The sequence below is a fragment of the Dryobates pubescens genome, chromosome 3 (genome assembly GCF_014839835.1).
Source record: "Dryobates pubescens isolate bDryPub1 chromosome 3, bDryPub1.pri, whole genome shotgun sequence".
NCBI classification, from domain to species: Eukaryota; Metazoa; Chordata; class Aves; order Piciformes; family Picidae; genus Dryobates; species Dryobates pubescens.
Genome location: NC_071614.1, coordinates 30,868,213 through 30,892,234, shown reverse-complemented (window position 1 = coordinate 30,892,234; position 24,022 = coordinate 30,868,213). Strand labels below are relative to the sequence as shown.

Sequence of the window (24,022 nt, the reverse complement as noted above, 5' to 3'; positions counted from 1 at the left end):
CCCAGCAACAAAGGTCCTGATAATGAAATGACTGCTTTGGCTCTAAAATTGCCTCAATCTTCTTCAGACAAAGCATGACTGAAATGCATCTATCTGTGGATAGCATCTGGAAAACTCTAAATATGTTTTGATCAGAATCTGATTGGTCTCTTTCAAATGAAAATAATTTCACAATGCCATGGAAACATTTTAAAACCAATCTCAATGTAAACTTTGGCCTGTCAACGGCAGCACTGACCTTGTTTTTCTAAGTGTGAAAAATATGGGTTGTGGATTAATATGTGTATTATTATATTTAATAATGATGCTGCAATAAAATTTCAGCTTACTCTTGACTTACTTTAAATAACTTTATTGTCTCCTTTTCCTCTGTCTGTATCTACTGTATTTGGCACTTGCAGTTATTAAAATGAAACCAAGTTAAAAGAAGATGTTAAATATAATAAAAAGAAAAACAGCAGTGCTTGTGGCTCACTTTGCTAATGCTGTGGTCACCTTTACAATTTGCCAGGATTTTCTATTCCCCAGCTGTTCTACCTGAATTTGCATGCAGAAAAAACCTCCAACTTTCTATTGGAATAACAGCTTGCACTTTGCAGATTTGTAAGAGCTGGATTTGTTGTTTTTTTTTAAAAAAAGGAAAAGTCACCCTCTTCCCTCTAATTATATATTAGAACAAAAAAAGTCCAATGGTTTGCTAGTGATTTCAGTTCTTTGCTGCTTAACATTTTCTGACTCCTTTGTGTGCCTTTCTGCTCAAATGAGAGAGCCTGGTTGTAGCAGTCCCGCTGTTACACTCCAATATGCGTTAAGAACGAAGCTTTGAGAACCCTATAGGAAAGTACCAGTTTGAGAGGGGAAAAAAATACTTCAGCAAAAATCATGCCCTTTGGTCACTTTCCACTCTCTCTAGATGAAAACCATATCCCCTTGTCGTCAACCACAGCTCTGGCTTGGTCAACAGACAAGAAGAGCACTCCAAAAAGCAAAAGTAGCAATCACGTGTTCCAGGTAAAGCAGCAGAAAGCCCAATGTAGGCAGTGCTCAAAGGGAAGAAGAATTTGTTCTGCTTGGTCCTCTTAGGAGCATGGGAACCCTCAGCCTTGGAGCATGAAAGACCTACTCTAATGTATGCATGACACATAAAAGAATAAAAAAAGACAGACTGCCCATACAATTTTTTTCCCTCCTCTTGGCTATGCCATGACCACAGATTTTGCAAAGGGGCAGGTGAGGCTCTAACATCCCTTCAACACATCAATCCCAGAAAAAAAATTATCTAAATTCTTACTTTAGTAGTTGAAGCTGGAGACGAGTTGGCCACCAGGCTTGTGATCACATCGCTGTTGACAGTAGTGCAAGCAGCAGTGGCAGGGGTGGGGAGCCGGGAGGGGACGATGGGCAGGGGCAGCAGCCCGGGGCGGTTGTTGCTGTTGGTGCTCACGGCGCTGCTGCAGTTGGTGCTGCTGACATGATTGCCATTGGAGCTCCAGTCTCGGCGATCCCACCCGGCCCGATAATCTCTTTCAAACCGGCTGTGGTGCCGTGACATCTCGATGGAGGGCAGCTTCTTCTCAGAGGGAACTTGAGAGCTTGCCTGAAAGATTGAAACCAAAAAGATGCTAGGAATGAGGTCCCAGCACAGTGATTGTACTTTACAATCACCACAGCTCGTCCCTGCCACACCTCATCTGCTTGAGGGGAGCACTATTTCATTCTTTCTCCCAGATAAATGTCAGGAGGAAGAGAGGGGTGTTGTAGCAAATGTTAATCTAGAAGACAAATTAAGAGTTTGGATAACCATTAGAATGCGGTGGAGAGACCAATCCCTCAAACCCGAAGAAATGCTATCTGCCCAAACTCTCCAGCAGAATAACAAACAACATCACACCAATCACAGAAAACTGAGTAAGAAAATCACCATTCAAATAGTAGGAAATTATTCCCAATAGTTCCATCTTGCACTTTTCTTGCTAGTCTGAAGATCATTTCTGTGCGTCTTTTCTGCACAGGATGTGTGACCAAACATCAATCCTAAAGATCAGAGGGACAAAACTCAACCTGCTACATCTGTTACTTCTGCTGATACTTTCTATTTGCTACTCTTCTGCTCTTCCCCGTCATCAGTGTCTCTGTACAACCTGACCTTGCTGGGGATGTCCCTGCATACTGCATGGGGGTTGGACTAGACTTTTAAACGTCCCTTCCAACCCAGTACATGCTATGATTCTAATGATTCTCTATTTTCAAAGCCAAATATTGCTTTACTCCCTCCCCTCCTTTTTGTTTTACATCCCCACTAGTTCCTATAGGAATGTTTCACACTGCAATGCCTGAGCTCTCCGCAGCATGGCTGCTCTCCAGGGCAGACCAATATGCCCTCTCTCTTTCCATGCTTCTGGCTAGACTTAAAACACTTAATACATCCAAGATGATCAAACTACCAAATTGCTTTTTGTGATCATCCTGTCCTTATCATTCCTGACCTCCTCAGTTACCCTTTGTTATCCGTACATTTTTTCTGCCAGGGGCAAGATGTCCAAACATAATGCTGGGAGTTCAGACTCCCAACATCTAATCTTCTGATAATTATATGTTATGTAGCCTAGAGCAGCTACTTAAGTCCTCCTGCCAAGGTCTTGTAACCTGCAGAATGGTGGCAATAATGCTGTTTTCCCAGCAGAGTTCATAGTAAGTGAAAGTTGACAGCATTTGGAAGTGAAGAACAGTAAAAATAAACACAAAATATATTTATTCCTATAAATAAATAATGAGTAGCTAGGTCAGTGCATCTGATTTCTTTAATTTGCATCACACGATCCAATAAGTTCTTTGTAATAATAACATCAGGTCAGTTGAAGCAATTTAGTTTCACAGTTAAAATATCTGCTTATTATGGTTGAGGAAGGAGCTGGAACCAAATTCACCCAGAAACTTATAAAAAGAAACTACTTAAGGGAGATGTAACTTAGCAGTGGTATAAACCAGAGCACCCATGAATAATGCCAGTTATTCACCTGGTAATTTTTTTTTTTTTTAAAGGCAAACAAAACTGACTCATGACTAAATAATTAAAAGTTCACCTGATTCACCAGTGAGCTACTAGCTTGAGATGAAAAAAAATGATTCCTTGGTTAAAAATTCAGTAATATAAACATGCGTTAAAAAAAAACCCAACAAGTCCCTTCCATAATCATCTCCAACAAAAGGCTAAGCCAAGAAGTTGCAGCTCCCAAGACGTTGTATTTGCGATAGGTATGTTGCCCCTCTGCAGGAGTAAGCATCTCCAGCAAGAGTATATACTGAGGCCCACAGAGTAATGTTTTAGGCGTTGACAACAAGTAACACTCCTCTTAATGCACCAAAGTGAGCTATTTTTATATTGGTGGGATTTAATGCAAAAGCGGACTTGACTTGAAGGTTGAGGATTCACTGATATTTACTTATATTCTTTGTGTACTTTTGTGGCCATCTGATACTTTAATTCAGAAAGCTCAGAGAACCATGTGGAAATGACAGTTATACACAGAACACATCAAAACCAGAGACATAAGTGCTGTGGAAGATGCTGCAGTTAGAATAGAAACCTGTGGTTTAGTAGAGGTGAAGAAATCAAGTTTTTCCCTCCAGTGGCAGCTATCTCAGAATAAAATCAGTACCTACAGAGAGTCTTTAAAAGTCAGAAATTCCACAGGTATAAACCCCCTTCCTTTTGTTTTATGAACCTTTTGCAAAACCAGGCAAAAAGGGGAGGCTGTAAACTGCAAGCTACAATTTCAAAATCGCCTTTTATTATTCCTTGCTTTTGGAAAAGTTTCTTTGTAAGTCTGCATGGTCTCCACCACTGTACAAAGCTATCTTTTCTGACTGTTTGGATGGTGGCTGTCAAGTGAATGCCCTTCTCCTTCTGAGCTCAATGATCTCCATTAGCTGTATTAGTGTACTTCTTGACAAGGCAACAGGAGAGAACCAAGTCACATACTCCCCACCCACCCACACACTTGAGTACAGCTGACATTTAATTCAGCGGAGAGCAGAGGCACACACACACATAAGTCAATAGCTAGCAGTTTTTGCCACATGATCCAAGACACCATGCCCCCAGCACTTCTACGATCAGAATGAGACTGACAGGCAATTACGTCAATAACAAGCAGGAAAAAAAGCCTGTGACTAAGTCACACATTAAGAATTTTACTTTAAACCCACCACATCTTCACAAGCAAAATCACTTCTTTGTCCAGCTACTGCCTTTTGTGATATTTTCAATAAAAAAAATAAAAGCCAGGGCAAGATGTCATGATTTTCCTATGCACTGCACTGAATATACACTGCTTGATTCAACATGTCATTATTGGCTGGGTACAAAGAGGTTTGACAGCAACAAGACGTGCAGAAAAACTGGAGGGGGTAGCTATCTAATAAATGAGTATTCATCTGCTAGTCCCTGCTATTAATTGTTTAAAAATAGAAACAACATAAAATGTTCTCATAAATAGCTGCTGGCTGAGGTAAGAAATGGTTTGTGAATAGGCTAGCTAATTTTTAAGTATATTTTTGGATCTAGAGTTTATGCTTTGTCTAGACTATTTTTGTTAAGGATCATAATAACGCTTTAAGCATATTTTGTACTCATAAGAAAAACTTCTCCAACAAATAGTGTCCTAAGCCAAGCATAATCATTACAATCCCCTGCACAGAACTTGACACAGGGCAGCACAAACCATCTTGAGAAACAGCAGTGACATAGGCCAGTGGAAACCACACACGAACAGTGAGACGAACAGTCACTGTAATCAAAAATATGTGAGCATTTTCATCCCAACCCAGACATCACTGGTTCCAAGATACCCAATTTTAGGCTAAGTTTTTAAAGAAACATATTACTGTTTTTGTTGGGGTTTTGTGCTGTAGTTTCATACCACACTCCCAACCCCCAAGAATAAACAAATAAAATTGCCATTTCTGTTGGGAAGAAAGGGAGAGGAGAAAGATCAATACCTAATACAAATACCAATACAGTAGTTACAATTTATATGTATGTTTTCCCTTCTTATGAGAAGTTCTCCTCAACATTCATATGCACACATTTTCTCTTTAGGTCCCTGTAAACAGCACTAAGGAAGCTTATCTTGATGAGTTGGGGAATCCCACTGTCTGCACTGAAGTGGCCACCTCAGCTAAGTCTTGGCTAATTTTAAATGTATGCACCTCAGTTTTGGGGCCAGTTTTTCAGCTACCATGAAGCTCTTTGATGACAGGTCTAGAAGTCAGCTCTCAAACAGATAAGCTTAAAAAGCTATTTCAGATACCTCTACTCTACATCAGAGCTATAAAGCCACAAGACAGACATTGCTGGCAATAGAAGGAACCTATTTACACATCTCAGCATACAAGTCCATGAGGAAGCATATTGCATTCTGTTACTGCTGAAGATCACTGGACAGATTCTGCTGACATACTATCTTGTGAAGTCAGTAAGACAGACCTTCCCCAATCTCTACTCAAGACATAATCACTGGAGTAGTTGAGCGTCTTTAATCTTGACTAGAAAGGAAATGTGTTTTCCTGTTTGTGACACAGGATCAAAGGATTTTATTGTACAGTCAAAAGGAAGAAAAACTTTCATAGGGGGGGAAAAAACCCAACCTACTAAAAAGGGAGAGGAGAAAAACCTGGAGTTGTTACTGGATGAATTGATATATTCAAAGCAAAAAGAGATCAAATTGGTATTAAGGGAGAGATATGGAAAAGGCTACCAGCTAAAGAAGAGAGATCAAGCAACCAGAGGAAAATAAAAATGCCATGAGAAATCTGAAATGAGATTTAGTGATATGGCAAAGCAAACAAAACCCATTTCAGACCCAGAAGATTGCATCTCTGTGTATGTGTTGCAAAAGTCATGCTAAAACATAGACAGCCCTCTCGGTTTCAGAGAAGGATTATGCAAAGTATTCAACCCAGGCATGAGGACAATATATGCACCCAACCCTTTGCTCCATAATTTACCTTCATGGCAAGACAGCTTGGGAGGGTAATCAAGTAATGAAATAACACTGAATGCCCTTCTGAGGAACGTGACAGACATCTCTCCTAGAGCAAAACATGCAATGCAGCAGGTGAAAGAAAAAGGTAACAAAATTTTATTTACATCTATCACTCTTCAGGGATGGTAGCAAAAATAACTTTTTCTATGACCAGGAGTTTTAGGAATGCCTTAGATACACAGCTTGCTCCACAGTAAAATTTGAGAAAAGTGCTCTGCAAAATGCAAGTGTCTTTGGGACTAAAATGAGGAGCACCTACAGAGATTAAAACATCCAGCTTCCAAATTTACCCAAAACACTTTTGTCACTTGGAAATCCTCTTAAATCTTAGTTTAAAACCCACCTTCCACCCGGTACTCATTTTTTACCACATCTCTTATGCAAGCTTGTTTCCATAGCTTACGCGCTGTGGTAACGCGCACACACACACACACACAAGGCAAGAAAAAGACCAGAGGCATTTGAGATAGCAGTGTGCTAACTACAGGCCTCTTACCAGGTTCAGACAGATCATTGCTGCAGATTTATTAAACTGAAGTGATTAACATTTCATTTTATGCTTGATACATTTAAACACAGCCCTTCTCCCCCCAAGCCCAAAGCACTCACTGTTCTGCACAAAAAATGTTTCCTATTCATGTTCCTCTAAATGACAGTCCAGCTCGAGCCTTACAGCAGCTTTTTCCATGCTCTCCACACTTAACTAGTCAAGGTCTCTTTAAAAAGCCCATCCTCACAGATATAGATATAAGGAAAAACAGGCTTTCAGCCAGTCTGAAGCTAGAGAATCAGATTTCTTAGACTATTAGTCAACTTTATTAAGTGACTTCAAAAATAAAGGTCAACCTTTTAATTTAAATTTTTTCCTGGGTAAGCAGTTGTTTCTAAATTTACCTTTTAAATAACAACATTACAGAAATGTGATAGGCAGTAGAGACTGGGAGACAGAGCAAGGGAAATAGATACACAGTCTTTAGGGAAAGAGAAGAAAAGAAAGTCTGAAATATTAAAATAAGCAGCTAAATAGCTTTCCATGTTACAAGACTGGATGAAGAGAAGCACAGATATAATAGCCTATTAGATGGCTTCAAAAGCAGTTTAGTGCATGTAAAGCCTAAGTATTTTATGAGATCCACTCAAAAAAAAAGATGAGGAAGAAGAGAGAGATTTGCTGTAATCAGATCTAGCATGAAGAACTGTAAGAGATAAAGAAGATGTCTAAGTACCTAAGTGTGAATGATTTCAGATATACACTGCAGGGAAGATGTTACTGGATGCAGTTTTATCAGAGAATACCATCATAACAACCTCTTCCTAAGGTACAACACTGAAGATACAACTTACATGTACAGCACTAAAATCACACTGAAATATATCAATGTTACTATAAATTCTGGATATAACTCAATAGTAAGGTGCTGAATGCATATATATTACACAGAAGTAAACGTGTCTTCAAGAAACTCTTACAAATAAAATAGGGTACCAGTAGATCTGGCAGCTTCAAGAGTTACTCTTCACTTCAGAATTTTGACAAACAAAACATTTTATTTGAGGTCAACATTATTTATAACCTACAAAGACCTTCTTAGACACATAGGGAATCACTGTTATAAGCCTACATGGATCTGACTAATCCATTTTCACAATTTTCACTTTGCTTCTTTTTTTCCATTTGGGTGACTTCATTGAAAGACTTCTTTGTTAGACAAAGGCAGTAGGAATCCAATCAAGAGATTCTGTAAAGCTGAAGTACAAGCAGCTGCATAGAAAGATAAGACCCAGAAATATTTGAGGGGCAAGGAAACAACTTTATTATCAAGCAAGGTCTGCTTTTGTAAACCCCTGATTTAGTCTTGTAAACAGTTGTAAAGCTCTTGCAAAAAAAAGGGGAAAAAAAAAAAAAGGGAAGAAGAAAAAGCCCAAATCCTAACTCTCTAAGTGATAAAGAAGCAGTAGATTTAAGAGATTATATAGGATTTAATTTTCCAAATATATACTGGAGGAGGCAATGCTTTGGGACACACATAAAATAAAATAAATATCTGAGCAGCAATGTAACAGTGTCTTCTCAGAATAGAGTTCACTATGCAAGAAGCACAAATGAGACTTTTGTAGAAAGGTGTGTATATTTATTATTTCTGAGTATCTAAGAAGAATATAGAAATCTTCACTTCAGTTAAGTAAAAAGATAAACTAGATTATCCAACTGAAAAAAACAACAAACCATCCAGCCACAATGAGGGTAAAACTACACCTTACCAGTTTGGTTTCTTTTTCTCCAAGTTGGAAGAATATGCTCTTCGTAAATAAGAAGTTACTAAAATATTTTTAATTATATTCTATTACTAAGCTTCTTGGAAATTTATCTTCAATATGATCCCTTGCTATATTTTGTCATTTGCTTTCAAATGTTAATTCCTTTATAACCTGAGCAGAGAAGATAACACATGTTGTATTTCACTGAACATGAGCGCTGGTAGGGTGAGAAAAAAATCACACAGGTCCAGAGGTGTCTGTGGTCCTGCTGCTGACATTGTTGGAACAGAAGACAGAGGAATAGTCCCATCTTGAACCCTGCTCCATGACAAATTTGGACACACAGAAAGTTACAAGGCTTACATCAGGTGCAGGGATTTCCTCCTGGGGAAGCTACCCATCATCCAAGTGTCTTGAACTACTCTGAAAGGCCTTCATCCACATCCTCAGATGCACTTACTGTCAACCATAAATGGACAGAAAATATGTCAAAATTTATTGGTTGGGGATATGTAGCTGGAGAAAATTCCTAATTCCAACCTGCTGTCTTCAGAGCTTTTATTGGAAAGATTTCCCACTTGATTTTGTTCTCTCCCTTGGCTTGTTGCAAACACCACCCCCAAAAGCTCAGGGTAGATCTTCACTCATCACCCTCCATTCCCAAAAATAAATTCTAGCTGCTGTTTGCCACAAATACTTGAGCTTTCCAGCTGCAGCATTATAAGTGGAATTTTGTGCAGTGGTTTTCAAAAGGAAAATCCACCTGAAGTTTACACAAAGGCATAATATCTTTCTCAGATGTCTCTACAGGGTCTTGGGTAGCCAGCACTGCCTGGAACCCAGCCTTGTTTAAAAATGGAGAGTGAAAAACATAATGTTCCTTTCTAATACTGCTGCTTGCAAAACACTGCCCAAAACATGGACTTCCCTAATTAAATTATCTCATTAGCATGAAAAGCAAACAAAAAGAAGACAAATGCCAAAAGCTGCTACACTAAAGGCCAGTTCATTGAGGGCTTGTGCAGAAAGATGCACACAGCAGAGCCGGCAGCCAGCACCCCGACTCCCACCATAGGCTGGCAGAATGTCAACTGGTGGCAAGGGTCCAAAGGTGCCTGCTGGGGAGAGGTAGAGGAGGGAAGAAAGGGGCACAATGAGATTTCTGCTGGGGAAATGGGCTATCTCCTCAAAATGCATTAACTGGTTGCCAGCACCTGACATACCTAATCTTGCCTAAGACTTCATAGTTAATAAAGCAGAAATGTAGAATAAGCTACTGTCAGTGTTGCCAAATGTCACAAATTAAATCTCACAAAATTTAATTAACAGGATCTTGGCTCTTTTGGGGATGGCCTCTTGTGGGGGGAGGAGAAGGGGACTAAGTCTTCAAATTACATTTGGACAAGGCAGGAGGAATTTCCTTTGATTTACTGTCATTCTTGATTTTCCAGGCCTTAGGGAAGACTGATCAATCAGTGAGAACTATTACAGGAGAAAGTTCTCTGCCAAGGAAAGAGTTAAATGCAGCACATTTTACAGCTTAAGATCTCTGGAATGCCCATACTAATGCGTAACTGTAAAATAGAGTGTACTTGGAATTTCCCTCTTAGAGAATATTTTTGGGTCAGCTCACCCCTGTCATTGTTCACATTTAAAAAGCTTCAGCTAGAACCAGGGGAAGTAGTAAATGTTCTCTTCCAGGACTGATACCTTCTGACCACACAGAGTTTTCTGACACATATTTTGTTACAAGGAGACATATAATGCTCCCTCAAATCAAGACCACATGCACACTTGCAGCAAGAAACAGTCACTAGGCATTCAGAGCTTATTAGATGCAAAAAAACTCCCAAGAAACATTAACTCTACTGAACATTAGACTTGCACAGGCCCTATTCACATGTACTCAAGAACTTTTGATGTTTTAACATGATTCACTTGACACTAAGGTAGGGAGATCAGTTATCCCAATCCTGCAGTAAGAAACCGAATTGCCAGAGCCTACACAAGAAACCTACACTGAGGGAAATACCTATAACAGTTTTTCCAATTTCTGGTGCCCAAATGTGGGACTGTCATTAGCCTCCAGTCACATATCCTCCAAAGCTAAGTTGTTCTTCATTAAGGAGTACCAAATGTTCTTGCTGCACTTTTGGAGGTTGTGAAGGGCCTGGAGAGGGAAGTTTCTTTGCTATTTCCTCAAGTGGTCTGTTTGTTTCATGGCATCAGTATCACTAATAATAGAAAGTCCCATTAGTACCAGGTGCCTGTTTTCCTGGCTGGAGATACTGGACTTCTAGCTCATCTGGCAGACACTTAGGGTTTTGGAATATAAATTTTCCTTTCCTGGTGCATGCCACTGAATTTGGCTACAGCCCACATTATCTGTCCATCTGCAGTCACAGCTCATCACCTCCTATGGCCTAACTATGTTTCATAAAATGGGTTGATTTATTTTATTTTCGTTTGGTTCAATAGACTAAGTATCACTTACATCCACTTGTTATTTTTGTTTTGTTTTGAAAGGGGATGTTTCAAGAAATGAATTCACATCACCCAGTATCAAAGTTAACTGCTTTTCAGCTTGCTCCTCCACCTTTTAAAAGCAACTCCTGGTTAACCCTTCTTCCACCACCTTTTTTTCTTACTTTTCACTTACAATTGCCTCAAGTGAATTTTCAACTGTTGGACAAAGACTGTTTGCTAAATGCAGTAAATCAGCAATGTTCCTTTTGTAGGCCAGAGGTCTGAAGGCTTTAATTAGCTGCTTTAGAAATAACAAGATCAAATAAGAATCATTTCATGTCTCAAAAGTATGAACTGCTCACCATCTCTTTCTCAAGATACGTTAGGTGATATAGAACCTTTTAAAATTACAGAGAGAAATCAAATCATGTTTGGTAAGCACCTACTTCAACATGGATTTAAGAATCCATATCCAGGCACAAAGGAGGACCATGAAGATGATCAAGAGATGGAGCGCCTCTCCTATGAAGACAGGCTTAGACATTTGGGGTTGCTCAGCATGGAGAAGAGAGGCTGCAGGGAGACCTTATAATAGCCTGCTGGTAGTTGAAAGAGCCCTACAGAATAGCTGGAGAGAAACATTTCTAACAGGCATGTCATGACAGGATAAGGGGTAATGGCTTCAAACTAGAAGAAGCTAGATTTAGATTAAACATTAGGAGGAAATTCTTCAACAGAAAGGTGGTAAAGCACTGGAACCGGTCGCCCAGAGAAGTTGTGGAGACTTCAACCTTGGAAGTGTTCAAAGGTAGCCTGAATGTGGCCTTGAGCAAAATGGTCTAGCTAGGAGGTGCCCCTGCCCATAGCAGGGTGCTGGAACTAGATGAACTTTAAGGTCCCTTCCAACTCAATCCATAATACGATTAATGAAGTCCAAGACTCTAGTTAAGGATATGACATTAAACCTCTTAGATTTGCAAGCACTGGCCAAAACTTGAATTTTATCATGAATAGCAATCATTCATTTTTGTTCAACCAAAGCTGTCAAAAACTCTTTATGCAGCCTTGTAGTGAGATTCTTATATACATGCCAAATGCCTGTATAACAAACATCTGGCCTCGCTTCTGTTCCATGGGTTTGCCAAAGCCTAAGCCCATCCTTTTTTTTTACCTTGTGAATTTTTTTCCCCTCTCTGCTGTGCCTCAGGTCTATTTTCCTCAAATGAAATCACCAAAAAAGGTAGAAATAGTGAAGGAAGCAAGATTAAGAATAAGAGCTGTAGCATCTGAATAATCTTTCATTGGGACTAATTTTAGTAAGTATTTGTGCTACTGCCACTAGCCAATCACTACAACTAATATTAAGAAGCTAAGAAACAAAACTAGATTAAACTGCATTTAGCAAAGAATATTGGAATAGAAAGAAGGAAAACCACATATGCTCTTCCATAAACTAGAAGCTCAGTTTACTGAAATGTCCTCAATATCAACACAATATGTATTAACAAGAAAAAATAACTTGCTGCTCCCTTATCTTGCATTCATTTTACATCCATACTTCTCTGAGGCAACAGATCAGAATGGTGCATTGCCTTCCCCTTAGGCCAAGTGTAATAAACAGGCAGGTGTAATATAAGGCTGCAGTGCCTCAGCTCTCCACCCAAACAATTGATCTTCCAGGTCTACAGTGTAATTCAGTCTTCGTAGCTCCCTTCACATGTCTTACTCCTGATCGGTCAATTATTTCAAATCAAGCAGAATTAAAGTGTTATTTTCATGAGGGGGGATGATATTCACCAGTGACCAAAGTGAAACTAATAAACTAATTTCCCTTTACTGCCTTGGGCAAAACAGAAAAATTCAAGTCTATGAAAGAAAGACTGCAGCTGTTTCATCAGTTTGATGCTCAAACGTGCTTGCAATTTACTATCTTTAAATTCAATTTTTGTTCACAGGACAATTTTGGAAGGAGAATGCAACAAAAAGCAAACAGCAAAAAAAAGGAAGCAGCGAGGGTCTATGACTGCAAGGCAGAGCCGTTCAGAGCTGTGATTCCTGAGAGAAGCGGAATAGCACTCTGCTGTTCTTTGAAATAGTGCATATTCCTCCTGCCAGTAGCAAATTTATCCAGTAGATGTCAACACCAGCAAAAAATATGTGTAAAGCCAACCTTAACAGCAACAGTAGTCACCTCAGTTTACAGCAGTGCATCAGGGGACAGTTTAATATTTGGAAGCATACCATACTTATTTGCTACTGTCCCATCCCTGTGTCTTGCAGGACAGATCCAGCCTGGCCCATCTGTCAATAAAAATACATGGAGCAAAATAATTTTTTTTTTGCTGTTAGAATAATTTTGGTAGGTTTGCTGAAATCTTATTCATGCATATGTGATCACCTTCAGATTAGATCAAAGGAAATTTTTCAGAAGAGAAGGGAGGAAGGTGGGCAAAATACTGTGCGGTGCAAAGTGACTACTACGAGCAAAATCTTCATAGTTGCGAAACACCATTTGAAGAGGTCTGCTCCCTTCTGACCCTTCGCTGCATGCTTAAACAATGCAACGATTTAATGGATTTTGCTCTTTGCTCAAGAAGCTTCTCAGCCTACAACACAGACCTCAGATTCCCACAGTGACCCCAGGTCAACAGATACTTGTTGTTCCTGTAAGTTGGTGTTTGTTTTTTTTCCCCTCTTTTTCTTGCAATAGACCAAGGACAGTCTGTTGTAAGCCTTTTAGTGTTATTATCACTCAAAAGACTGAATTTGCTGACAAGTTTTAACCAAGGCCATTACTGCTGACACTTTTAAATTTACTATTAAAACCTTACTGTTTGAACAGCTTGTGTGTAGAATCTGAAGTATGGATTTCTGTTTCCTCTTTGTTTATTTATAGATAAACCTTGTGTTTCTATTCTGTAATGTTTGCATTTGGCCACTGAGCATGCAATAATCACATACATTATATGTACTGCTTAGAGACACTCTCGCATCACAGCCCATTAGGTTTTTCTGGCTAGATGAAAAGAACAGGGAAATAACAGATCATTTTCCTTGTTGATTAATCTTTCTTCACATTGCCATCTCCCCATAAATGAGGAGGAAAACGATAAGTATGTTGAGACACCAAAGAAAATTATTTTGAAGAAAACTTACTAAGGAGTTTGTTTTCACAGAGATCTAAAACATAGCACAGAGAAATAATTTAATATATTAGAGACATCACTTTGAGCAGTTACTCCTCACGTATAAACCTTACAGCTCTTAAGCATGCACCCTATGTAACAGCAATGATGTAGTTACAGCTTATCTAATCAGAAATTCAGGCTCTTTGAGAAAACAAAAACAGGGGAGACTGAGAATTACCATTATTTAGCAATTCTTAGGCATCAACAAAAGCAGGCATGGGAAGATCAGGCAAAGGTGCTACACTTTCAGTAAATAATCCTAACAGATGATGGCACATGAGAGATTAAAGTCACAGCTCAAAACGCTAGGGAAAGGCATCAAATGCAAAATCTAGCGTTGTGTGACATGAGGCACCATCAGCACACACTGTTTCAGGAAGCCACATCCCTTTCCACAGCTCTAGGTGAGTACAAGCACATACTACCCAAGATGGAGCCAGAAATAGTTTGGAGGTAAGACATGTATCTTCTGAGGCACACTAGTTTCACAGCCTTGTATGTGCAATTCTTTTAATTACTGTCAACATTTTCTCTGAATCCCCATCTCAAAGAAGCAGTGGAAACTTCTGATTTGCTGTGACACCTTGATTGCAGTGTGGATGACTCACTGCACCATTCCTGTTAAGTCTTACAAATTTATAGATTTTTTTTAAGGCCAAAAAGCATGAGAGGCTGCTACAATCACTCTGCTCTGAAATTCTGTGAATAGCACAGCCCTCCCGCCTCATCCAGCAACCAGCTTGTCTGGCAGAAATAGGGACTAAGTAAATCATGCATAAAATTATAATATATGTCTAAGCTTGCCCATAAACACCTGAAAAAAACCAAAAAGCCCTGAGTAAAAATTATTGATTATGGCAATGAACTAACATACCTTTCTCAGCAACATCTTTTTTTCCCTAGCAATTTATATGAACTGGGGAGGCTGCATAAGTGGTGTTTGCAGCAGGTGGCCAGGGGCTGCCCTGTGCTGCTCTCCACTGGTTCTGGCCAGCTCCATGATGGCTCCACTGAAGAGCACAGCTGGGCCCACCTGCCAAACACATGGTGCTTCTATGAAACGTGTCTAAGAAAGGGCAGAACTGCTGCACATGCAGTGAGGAATGATGACAAAAGTGTGAGAAACCCCAAAGGGGTGGGTTGAAGAGTTGGGAATGAATGAGTGAAGCTGAGCCTGAGATAAGACGGAGGCTGAGGAAAGCTGGTATAAATTTTCACTTTGTTTCTCACCATCCAACTCTATTTTAATTAGCAATAAACTAATTTTCCCAGAGCCAAGTCCATTTTGTCTTTGACAGTACTTTACAAGAGATCCCCTTATCCTTGTCCTGATCCATGAGCTTTTTTATTTTATCTTCGTGTCTGTTGAGGAGAATGAGTAAGACAGTTGCGAGATTGAGGTCTGGATGCTGGCCATGGCAAACCCACCACAATGAAAAAAGTCTTGCAGCATGAAATAATGTTTTGGGTTTTTTTCCAAGGTGCTTTGCACCCTCATTCTCTGGGTAGCAGTAGGGAGGAGGAAGAGAAAGGAATGAGTATTTCTGTATCTGCAATATTTCAGTGTATTTATGAAAGACACCATGGAGAAGACCTCCTACATTATTATGAAGCCTGGGGTTTTGCTTTATTACACTCTTTGAAAAGTTTATTCTAAATTCCTTACAAAATTTTGCTCCGTGCACTGTATCATTATTTTGCCTTTCCCCTTGTAATTAATTTCTAAGCTGATATAAGTACGATGCCTGGTTGGATGAGGCTTTGAGCGATCTGGTCTGCTGGAAAGTGTCTCTGCCCACAGCAGGGGAGTTGGAACTAGATGATCTTAAAGGGTCATTCCAACTTGAGCCATCATATGATTCAAGACTCTAAGTGTATGAGCTGCTTGGAATGATCTTCACAGATGGAGAGCTCTAACAATTCCTTTCCTGAATAAAGTACATAATCAATTTCCTTGATCTTCTAGATAAGTAATAACATCAACTAAGGATGGCTTAGATGTACACTTTGAAATAATGCCCATCTATAGCTAGGTATCTCATTATCCAGCATTCATATAATGGCCCCATTACATGCTCAATTCCTGTGGCCAGGCTAGACAGAGTAAATTGTTCAGAAGTTTTGTCTCTTTTCTTTTTCCTTGTTAGCAGAAAAGTTCAACGTTGTCTATTAATATACAATTTTGCAAGTTGTCCTTTTTCCTCCCACTTTGGTGTTCATTCCCAAAGTTACAGTTTCTAGTAAAACCTTCCTACACAAGGTTATCCAATTCCTCATATTTCAATACAATGTTACGCATTTGTGTGGCACTCTTTGTCTTCAAAGCACTTTACAAACATTAAATATTTAATGCCTATGGCATCCCTCTTACTCTCAATCCCATTTTACAGGTAGGGAAACCAACTCACAGGTTAAGTGATTTTGTTTCAAGTCACAGCACAAGTTACTGATGGATGTGAGACCAGAATATATGAGCTCAGATTTTCAGTTCCATACTCAAAACTAGACCAGCTTTGTTTTTTCACTTAAATAATAAAAATAATAATGAAAAAAAAAAGCCATTGTTTATCTGTCAATAAAGTCTTATTGACTTCATCTGTCTCTTTGCAACTTAAAAAACCAAAGAGGAAAAGCACCTCAAAATGACCCAGGAGGGCAGCTACCGTCTTTGTAATGCATATCCTCCCCATCCAGCGTGCTAGAGGGAAACCCACAAATGTACCTTATCAGAAAAGTGGACAGCATATTTTTAAGTGTTTATGTACAGACTACATGCACACACATAAACATATATATACACATACACACATTCTCAACCACTCTATAAACTGTGACCAGAGACCTTCCCGCCAGAGAAGGATTTGCAATTGAAAAACTGAAGTATGTTTCAAAATGGCATCACTAAAGAGCTTTAGTATTTGATAAGAAGATTATAGTATATTCAATTGCACACAGCAAAAGCCTTTTAAAATAAAGTCAGGAATAGTGAAGCCAGGCATTTGCAACAAGATAACAAGAAGCTAATCAGCCAGTGGAGAAGGTGTGCCCTGCTGCAGAAAGTGCCAGGAGCCAGTTAGGTTTTGAAACTCAAATAATGAGTGGGGTTTTTTTTAGCTTTACCATTTTTCATCACCCAAACAGGAGGTCTAAACAGAGACTGTATGTGACATTAACTGTATTTCCCTTTAGCAGGCACGTATGGGAACAAGTGTTCAGTGTCAGGCTGATACTACATGTCCATTTAATTGAGCTGAGAGAACACTCCTGCCCCTGAAGAAAGATCAATTCTTCTCTCCATGGATGTGACTACAGAGCTGGCAGCTAATGTCTTGCCCTCGCTCATTATTTATACAATTACCTAATTAATCTTCCCAGAGACTCCCTGTTTGGTAGAAGTTTCTTTTTTGGAAAACTCACCCATTGGATGAATGAAAGCCCAAATCCAGCCCCAGACACCGTGAGCATGAGTGCTGTATCCACTGACAGTCAACACTAGAGCATCTCTTACTATGACATATGGGAAGCAACACAGGAGCCTGCAGTACTGCTCACGTGAGACATGCTCCTGGCATTACACTTGGGTCTGTTTAAGTTTTCTCTTGGGAAATTGTGGTCGTTTGAGGCTGTGCCTTTAAGAACAAACACTGCTGGAACACACTGGCTAATGTTTTTGGTACTAGAACCAAAACATTCTGATATTCTAAACGAATTTCATTGGTTGATAAACAAAAATTCAGCTTTAGATTGTGAAGCGGTTGGAAAATTTTTTCCTCAGTTCAGTTCGGTTTGGGAGTTGGGGGAGTTTGGTGTTTCAGCCTGTTCTCCCTGCCTGCTTCTTCTGCGAACTGCTGGACTTGGCCTTCAGATAAGCAAACACTAATCCTGCATGGGCTTTTGAAGCTTGCTAACAACTCTTTTCCTTAGTAACTTGCCTTTCTCTCTCTCTAACCCCTTTTTGGGGAAAAAGGGAGGTAAGGGGGGAGAGAGAGGGGGTTCCAAAGAGGGGATCCCTCCCTGAGGGAGGGATTTTTGTTGTGTTATTTGTCTTTGCTGTGTATTTCTGTGTATATATTGTAAATACCTGTATATATTGTTATATATAACCTGCTTTCCATATATGCTTGTAAATATATAGCTTTTGCTCTTCGACTGAGTTAGCTGTGGTTTCTTACTCTGTGGAGGAGGGAGAGCTAAGCCCTCTCTCAACCAACCACATTTATTGGCTGCCCAACTCGGGGCTTGCTGACAAATTAGTTTGATTTATTGCTTGCTTAAGTCGAACGAGCAAACATGAAGGTGTTTTGGCTTTTTGAGCGTCTGTTCTTCTCGGTCTTTGGTGTATTGATCTACAAGTATTGCCTGGGTATGATTATCGATAAGATAGGTAAATATATAATGCAAAAATTATATTTGTGGTTTAAGTACAAGATTCGGCTTCTGTACGATCAGTACCTGGAATTCTTTTATGTTAAAAAGTACAGAAATGTTACATCTAGCACACTGCAGGATTCGAACCCATGACCTCAGCACTCATAGTTCAAAGCACTGCCAACTGAGCTACTGCACATTCCTGGATACAGTCAGCTTGTGAAACCTCTGTATGATGTGACTCGAAAGAGGAACAGTTTCCACTGGGGACCTGAACAACAAGCAGCCTTTGACCAGATAAAGCAAGAAGTAGTCCAAGCAGTGGGTCTGGGACCTGTGCGAGATGGTCCAGACATTAAGAACATTTTGTACACGGCTGCAGGTGACAATGGTCCAACCTGGTGCTTGTGGCAAAAAGCTCCAGGTGAGACACGTGGACGACCTCTTGGTTTCTGGAGTCGAGGTTACAGAGGTTCAGAGGCTAATTACACTCCAACAGAGAAAGAGATTCTAGCTGCCTATGAAGGAGTGAAAGCAGCTTCTGAAGTAATTGGAACTGAGTCACAACTTCTCTTAGCTCCCAGATTGCCAGTTTTGAATTGGATGTTCAAAGGCAAAGGTTCCACACCACATCATGCCACAGATTCCACCTGGTCTAAGTGGATGGCCCTGATAACACAGAGAGCTCGAATGGGAAATCTTGAAAGACCTGGTCTGGTGGAGGTGATCTCAAGTTGGCCTGAAGATACCAACTGTGCTAAACCTCCAGAGGAGAGAGTAACTCGTGCTGAGGAAGCTCCTCCTTACAATGACCTTTCTGATGATGAAAAGAAATATGCTTTGTTCACAGACGGTTCCTGTCGTCTCGTCGGGAACAAGCGAAGGTGGAAGTCTGCAGTGTGGAGTCCAACACGCCGAGTTGCAGAAGCGAAGGATGGAGAAGGAGAGTCCAGTCAGTTTGCAGAGGTAAAAGCTGTCCAGCTAGCTCTTGACGTAGCTGAACGTGAGAGATGGCCAAAGCTTTATCTCTACACCGACTCATGGATGGTAGCCAATGCTCTATGGGGTTGGCTAAAGAACTGGAAAAAGAATGGCTGGCAGAGGAAAGGAAAACCCATCTGGGCAGCTGAACTGTGGCAAGACATTGCTGATCGAATCGAGAGAATTCCAGTGAAAGTGAGACACATTGATGCTCACATTCCCAAGAGCAAAGCTACTGAGGAACAGCAGCACAACCATCAGGCAGATCTAGCTGCAAGAGTTTCTCAAGTAGACAAGGACTCTGATTTTGATCTCGACTGGAAACACCGAGGGGAGATATTCTTAGCTCGGTGGGCTCACGATTCGTCAGGACATCAAGGCAGAGATGCAACATACCAATGGGCTCGTGACAGATCCATAGACATTTCCATGGATGCCATCACACAAGTCATCCATGACTGTGACATTTGTGCTGCTATTAAGCAGGCAAAGAGAATTAAGCCCTTGTGGTATGGTGACAGATGGTCCAAATACAGGTATGGTGAAGCTTGGCAGATTGACTACATCACTCTACCACGTTCTCGTTCTGGTAAGCAGTACGTGCTTACTATGGTAGAGGCAAACACTGGATGGCTGGAAACTTACGCAGTCCCACATGCAACTGCACGCAACACCATTCTCGGTCTGGAGAGACAGATCCTGTGGAGACACGGAACTCCAGAGAGGATTGAGTCAGACAACGGAACTCACTTCAAGAACAACCTTGTAAAGAGCTGGGCAAAAGAGCACGGTATTGAGTGGATTTTCCATATTCCTTACTATGCACCAGCTGCAGGGAAGATTGAACGCTACAACGGTTTGTTGAAGACCACTCTCAAAGCCATGGGAGGTGGATCTTTGAAAAACTGGGAGAAACATTTAGCACAAGCAACCTGGCTGGTGAACAGTAGAGGTTCAGTGAACCGAGCTGGACCTGCACATTCTGATCTGCTACAGAAAGTAGAAGGTGATAGAGTTCCTGTTGTTAGGGAAAAGAATCTGTTAGGTAAAACTGTTTGGGTATTTTCGCCCTCAGGAGAGGCTAAACCTGTCCGAGGGGTGGTTTCAGCAGAAGGTCCGGGTCACACTTATTGGGTAATGCAAGAGAATGGTGAAATTCAGTGTATTCCACAAAGAGATTTAACTTTAGCTGAGAGAGTTTAATTTCAGAATGTTGTACAGCTACAGCGCGTCCAAAGGAAAGAGTCCCTGAGGAATCTACGGTGCACGAACCCTGAGAACCCTGAGAGCCCTGAGTCAACTGAGAGTCCCTGAGTCCCTGTTTCCCTTTTTCTTCGCTTCGTCTGCGGAGAGACAAACTGTTTTCCATTTTCTTGATTTTGGATTTTCTTGGACTTCTGAATCATCTACATCTGAGTATAGCCGGAATGGACGATGAACTTAACTTACGAACTGTAAATATTGTTCTGGATTGGATGGACAGTACGAACAGCCAATGAAATTGTTTAGAAAGGGGTGGACTGTGGTCGTTTGAGGCTGTGCCTTTAAGAACAAACACTGCTGGAACACACTGGCTAATGTTTTTGGTACTAGAACCAAAACATTCTGATATTCTAAACGAATTTCATTGGTTGATAAACAAAAATTCAGCTTTAGATTGTGAAGCGGTTGGAAAATTTTTTCCTCAGTTCAGTTCGGTTTGGGAGTTGGGGGAGTTTGGTGTTTCAGCCTGTTCTCCCTGCCTGCTTCTTCTGCGAACTGCTGGACTTGGCCTTCAGATAAGCAAACACTAATCCTGCATGGGCTTTTGAAGCTTGCTAACAACTCTTTTCCTTAGTAACTTGCCTTTCTCTCTCTCTAACCCCTTTTTGGGGAAAAAGGGAGGTAAGGGGGGAGAGAGAGGGGGTTCCAAAGAGGGGATCCCTCCCTGAGGGAGGGATTTTTGTTGTGTTATTTGTCTTTGCTGTGTATTTCTGTGTATATATTGTAAATACCTGTATATATTGTTATATATAACCTGCTTTCCATATATGCTTGTAAATATATAGCTTTTGCTCTTCGACTGAGTTAGCTGTGGTTTCTTACTCTGTGGAGGAGGGAGAGCTAAGCCCTCTCTCAACCAACCACAGAAATACAAGCACACATGCATGATCAACAGTACCAAAACACACTTAGACTTTAAGAGAAACATGGAGCCAGAGATAAACAAAACTATCTGAATATCACACAATTTCCTCTTCTGTGTCTCTGGCTTCTAGCCGCTATCATTACACCAATGCCACTGCATCCAAACACCCTCAATACTCATTAACTGTGACAAAATCTTCCAATATATCCAATTTAAATACATACAAAACCCCTCCGGGCTTAAGTACCTCAGAGTCTGCAGGAAACCACTTCTTTGCTAATAAAGCAAACGTGTCACATCATGACCCCCTCCAAGACACACGGGTGCTCCGAGATGAGCACCAAAGGGAGGCAATGCAATGTGACTCATCCTGCTGAGGCATCTGGTTTCCAACTTCATTTCCCTATATAATCTGAGCATAGGGCATTAAACCTCTGGGTTCAGAGGTTTCCATGCCAGGAGCCAGATGCTAATGCACCCAGCAGAGCTACATTTAGCACAGCATTGGTACTAGAGCTCTCTTTCAGGTGGTACTGTATGTTTTTCACTTCCAGCTTTAGACTGAAGGCAAGGAGCGGGTATAATCCTCCACTCTCTTGAGATATCCTATGTGACTCTAGGCTCAGCTCAACAAACCACTGGAGCTCACTGGAGAGAGATAAGAAAAACAACTAAGGACACAGCAAATTAGCACTGTGCCCCCACTACTCTGCTAACAGAGCTTTTGAGCAGACTTAGCCAAACACCAAATGTCAGCCAAAGCCCATGAGGGGAGACACTGGTGTTTCTGCTGCCACCATTCTTTAGGACTGAAGCCACTGCAATTCAGCAAACAAGCCATTATCTTCCTCAGGCACTCACATGCTCAGCTACTGCACAAAGTAGATGCCTCTGCCTGCCTGGTAAAGTGGAAGAGGATTTTGTTGTTAGGGCTTGGGTGTGGGTTGGGTTTGTTTTGTTTTGGTTTGGTTTGGGTTTTTTTGTCAATTTCATGTTTCAGACTATAGGATTCACAGAGATGCTGATAAAATATTTTGTAGTACTACCATAAAAGAGCAGAGTGAAGGAAACACACGCGGATTATGAAAACTATGCTGTTATAATATGTACCTTTTCTGTTATAAATTACATTGACCAGCTAAAGTACAGGTTACAGTAAAGTCTACACAAGTCCTGTTGTGTCAGTAATATGCATATGCGAGGAAAAAGAAAAGAGCATTTCCCGGCAGATTTTAATACATTTAGCAAAATGACCAAGATTAAATTCCTCAGGGAACTATGCAGCTGTCACAACTATGGAAATACCAAATAACACTGAATTTAAATCTTTCTCAGGAATGCACAAAACATAGCTTGCTTTTACTATTTCTAATCCTGAACCACTGGCTGGCTCTCTTAAGCAGCCAAGACAACTTGACTGTCTTACTAATTTGCCATGCAAGCCACTTAAAAAATACTATGCTCATCCCTCCAACTTTCCAACCTTAGGGCTCCTTGTCATGACAGCAGTGTGATGGGAAAGGCTTGAGGGAAGCTCAGTGAGGAAGAACCTGAGTTAACCTGGAAGAGGATGGGGAGGGAGAAAGGGTAACAACAGACCATCTTCAAATGCAGTTTACAGATGAGACTGCAACATGGCAGAAGCCTCCCTGCACCCTTTCCCAGTTTCCTCCCCCAGTGGTGATCATTCTTTCAATCATTTTTCCCCCCACTATTCTTACCGCGTTTCCATTTTGTCTCATATTTGTACTTACCGTGTCCCTCTCCACTGTGTGCCCCTATTCAAGTCCCTTTCACTCATTCCTTCATATCAAAGAAAGAATTCATCCAGGACTGAGCCAACCAGACATTTTACAAAACTTTGTTTTCTTTAGTTGGCTACTCTTATCATTTTAGCCTTTCTTCTTCTATCTTAAAATCCCTAAATGACATCATTAAGTGAACAAGAGTAACTTGATCTACCAATAGTTTGGCAAGATGACACCATTAAAAGGAAACAAAGGACTCTTTATCCTATTCTCAGGTGCAGAGAGGAGAAAATAGAGGTGAAGAAGCAAGTGAAAATATAGTGGTGATGAAATGGAAGTGACAAGCTTATAATTTATTAAGCTTCTAAGCATCCAAAAATCAGGGTTAAAAAAAAAGTTCCCCCTTAAATAAGGTGTTTAGCAGAAATCTTCAAGGGAGCCTAAAATCTCTTTTTCTCCCAATTGAGCTATCTATTGCTAATGCCTCTCAAGAGGCTTTAGTTTGGAAAGGTTAATTTTATTACCTTTAAATGGAAAATTTCAGCAGCCAACAGCCAGTTGACCAACCACTTCTATTTGCAATGGAATTCATAGAATTAAACCCCACAGTGCAGCTTGTTCCAGGAACATCCCTGCCACATCCCAATGCTTGGGTGCAAAAGATGGGCCAAAAGCAGCGATTATGACTTTGTAAATTAAAAAAATAGTAGTACTGGCTCGCAACAGATTAATTTTTAAGGACAGCATACATTAATTTCTTATTTTCTGCATTGCCTTTGCTGGCAATGCAACAACATGTAAGCACTGCATGTTGTGCTTAGTAGCTTAAGAGACTGT

The 24,022-nt window shown here is 40.5% G+C and overlaps 1 protein-coding gene across 2 annotated transcripts in view; it reads right to left on the bottom strand.

The window, feature by feature from the left end:
• KLHL29 (kelch like family member 29) overlaps positions 1 to 24,022 on the bottom strand; it is a 413,696-nt gene that overhangs the window by 253,424 nt on the left and 136,250 nt on the right. For both annotated transcript variants that reach the window (XM_054179897.1, XM_054179898.1), the window contains exon 3: positions 1,292 to 1,597. In XM_054179897.1, the coding sequence (XP_054035872.1) occupies positions 1,292 to 1,552 (261 nt within the window). In that variant the 5' untranslated portion in view covers positions 1,553 to 1,597. The remainder of the gene's footprint in view (positions 1 to 1,291; positions 1,598 to 24,022) is intronic.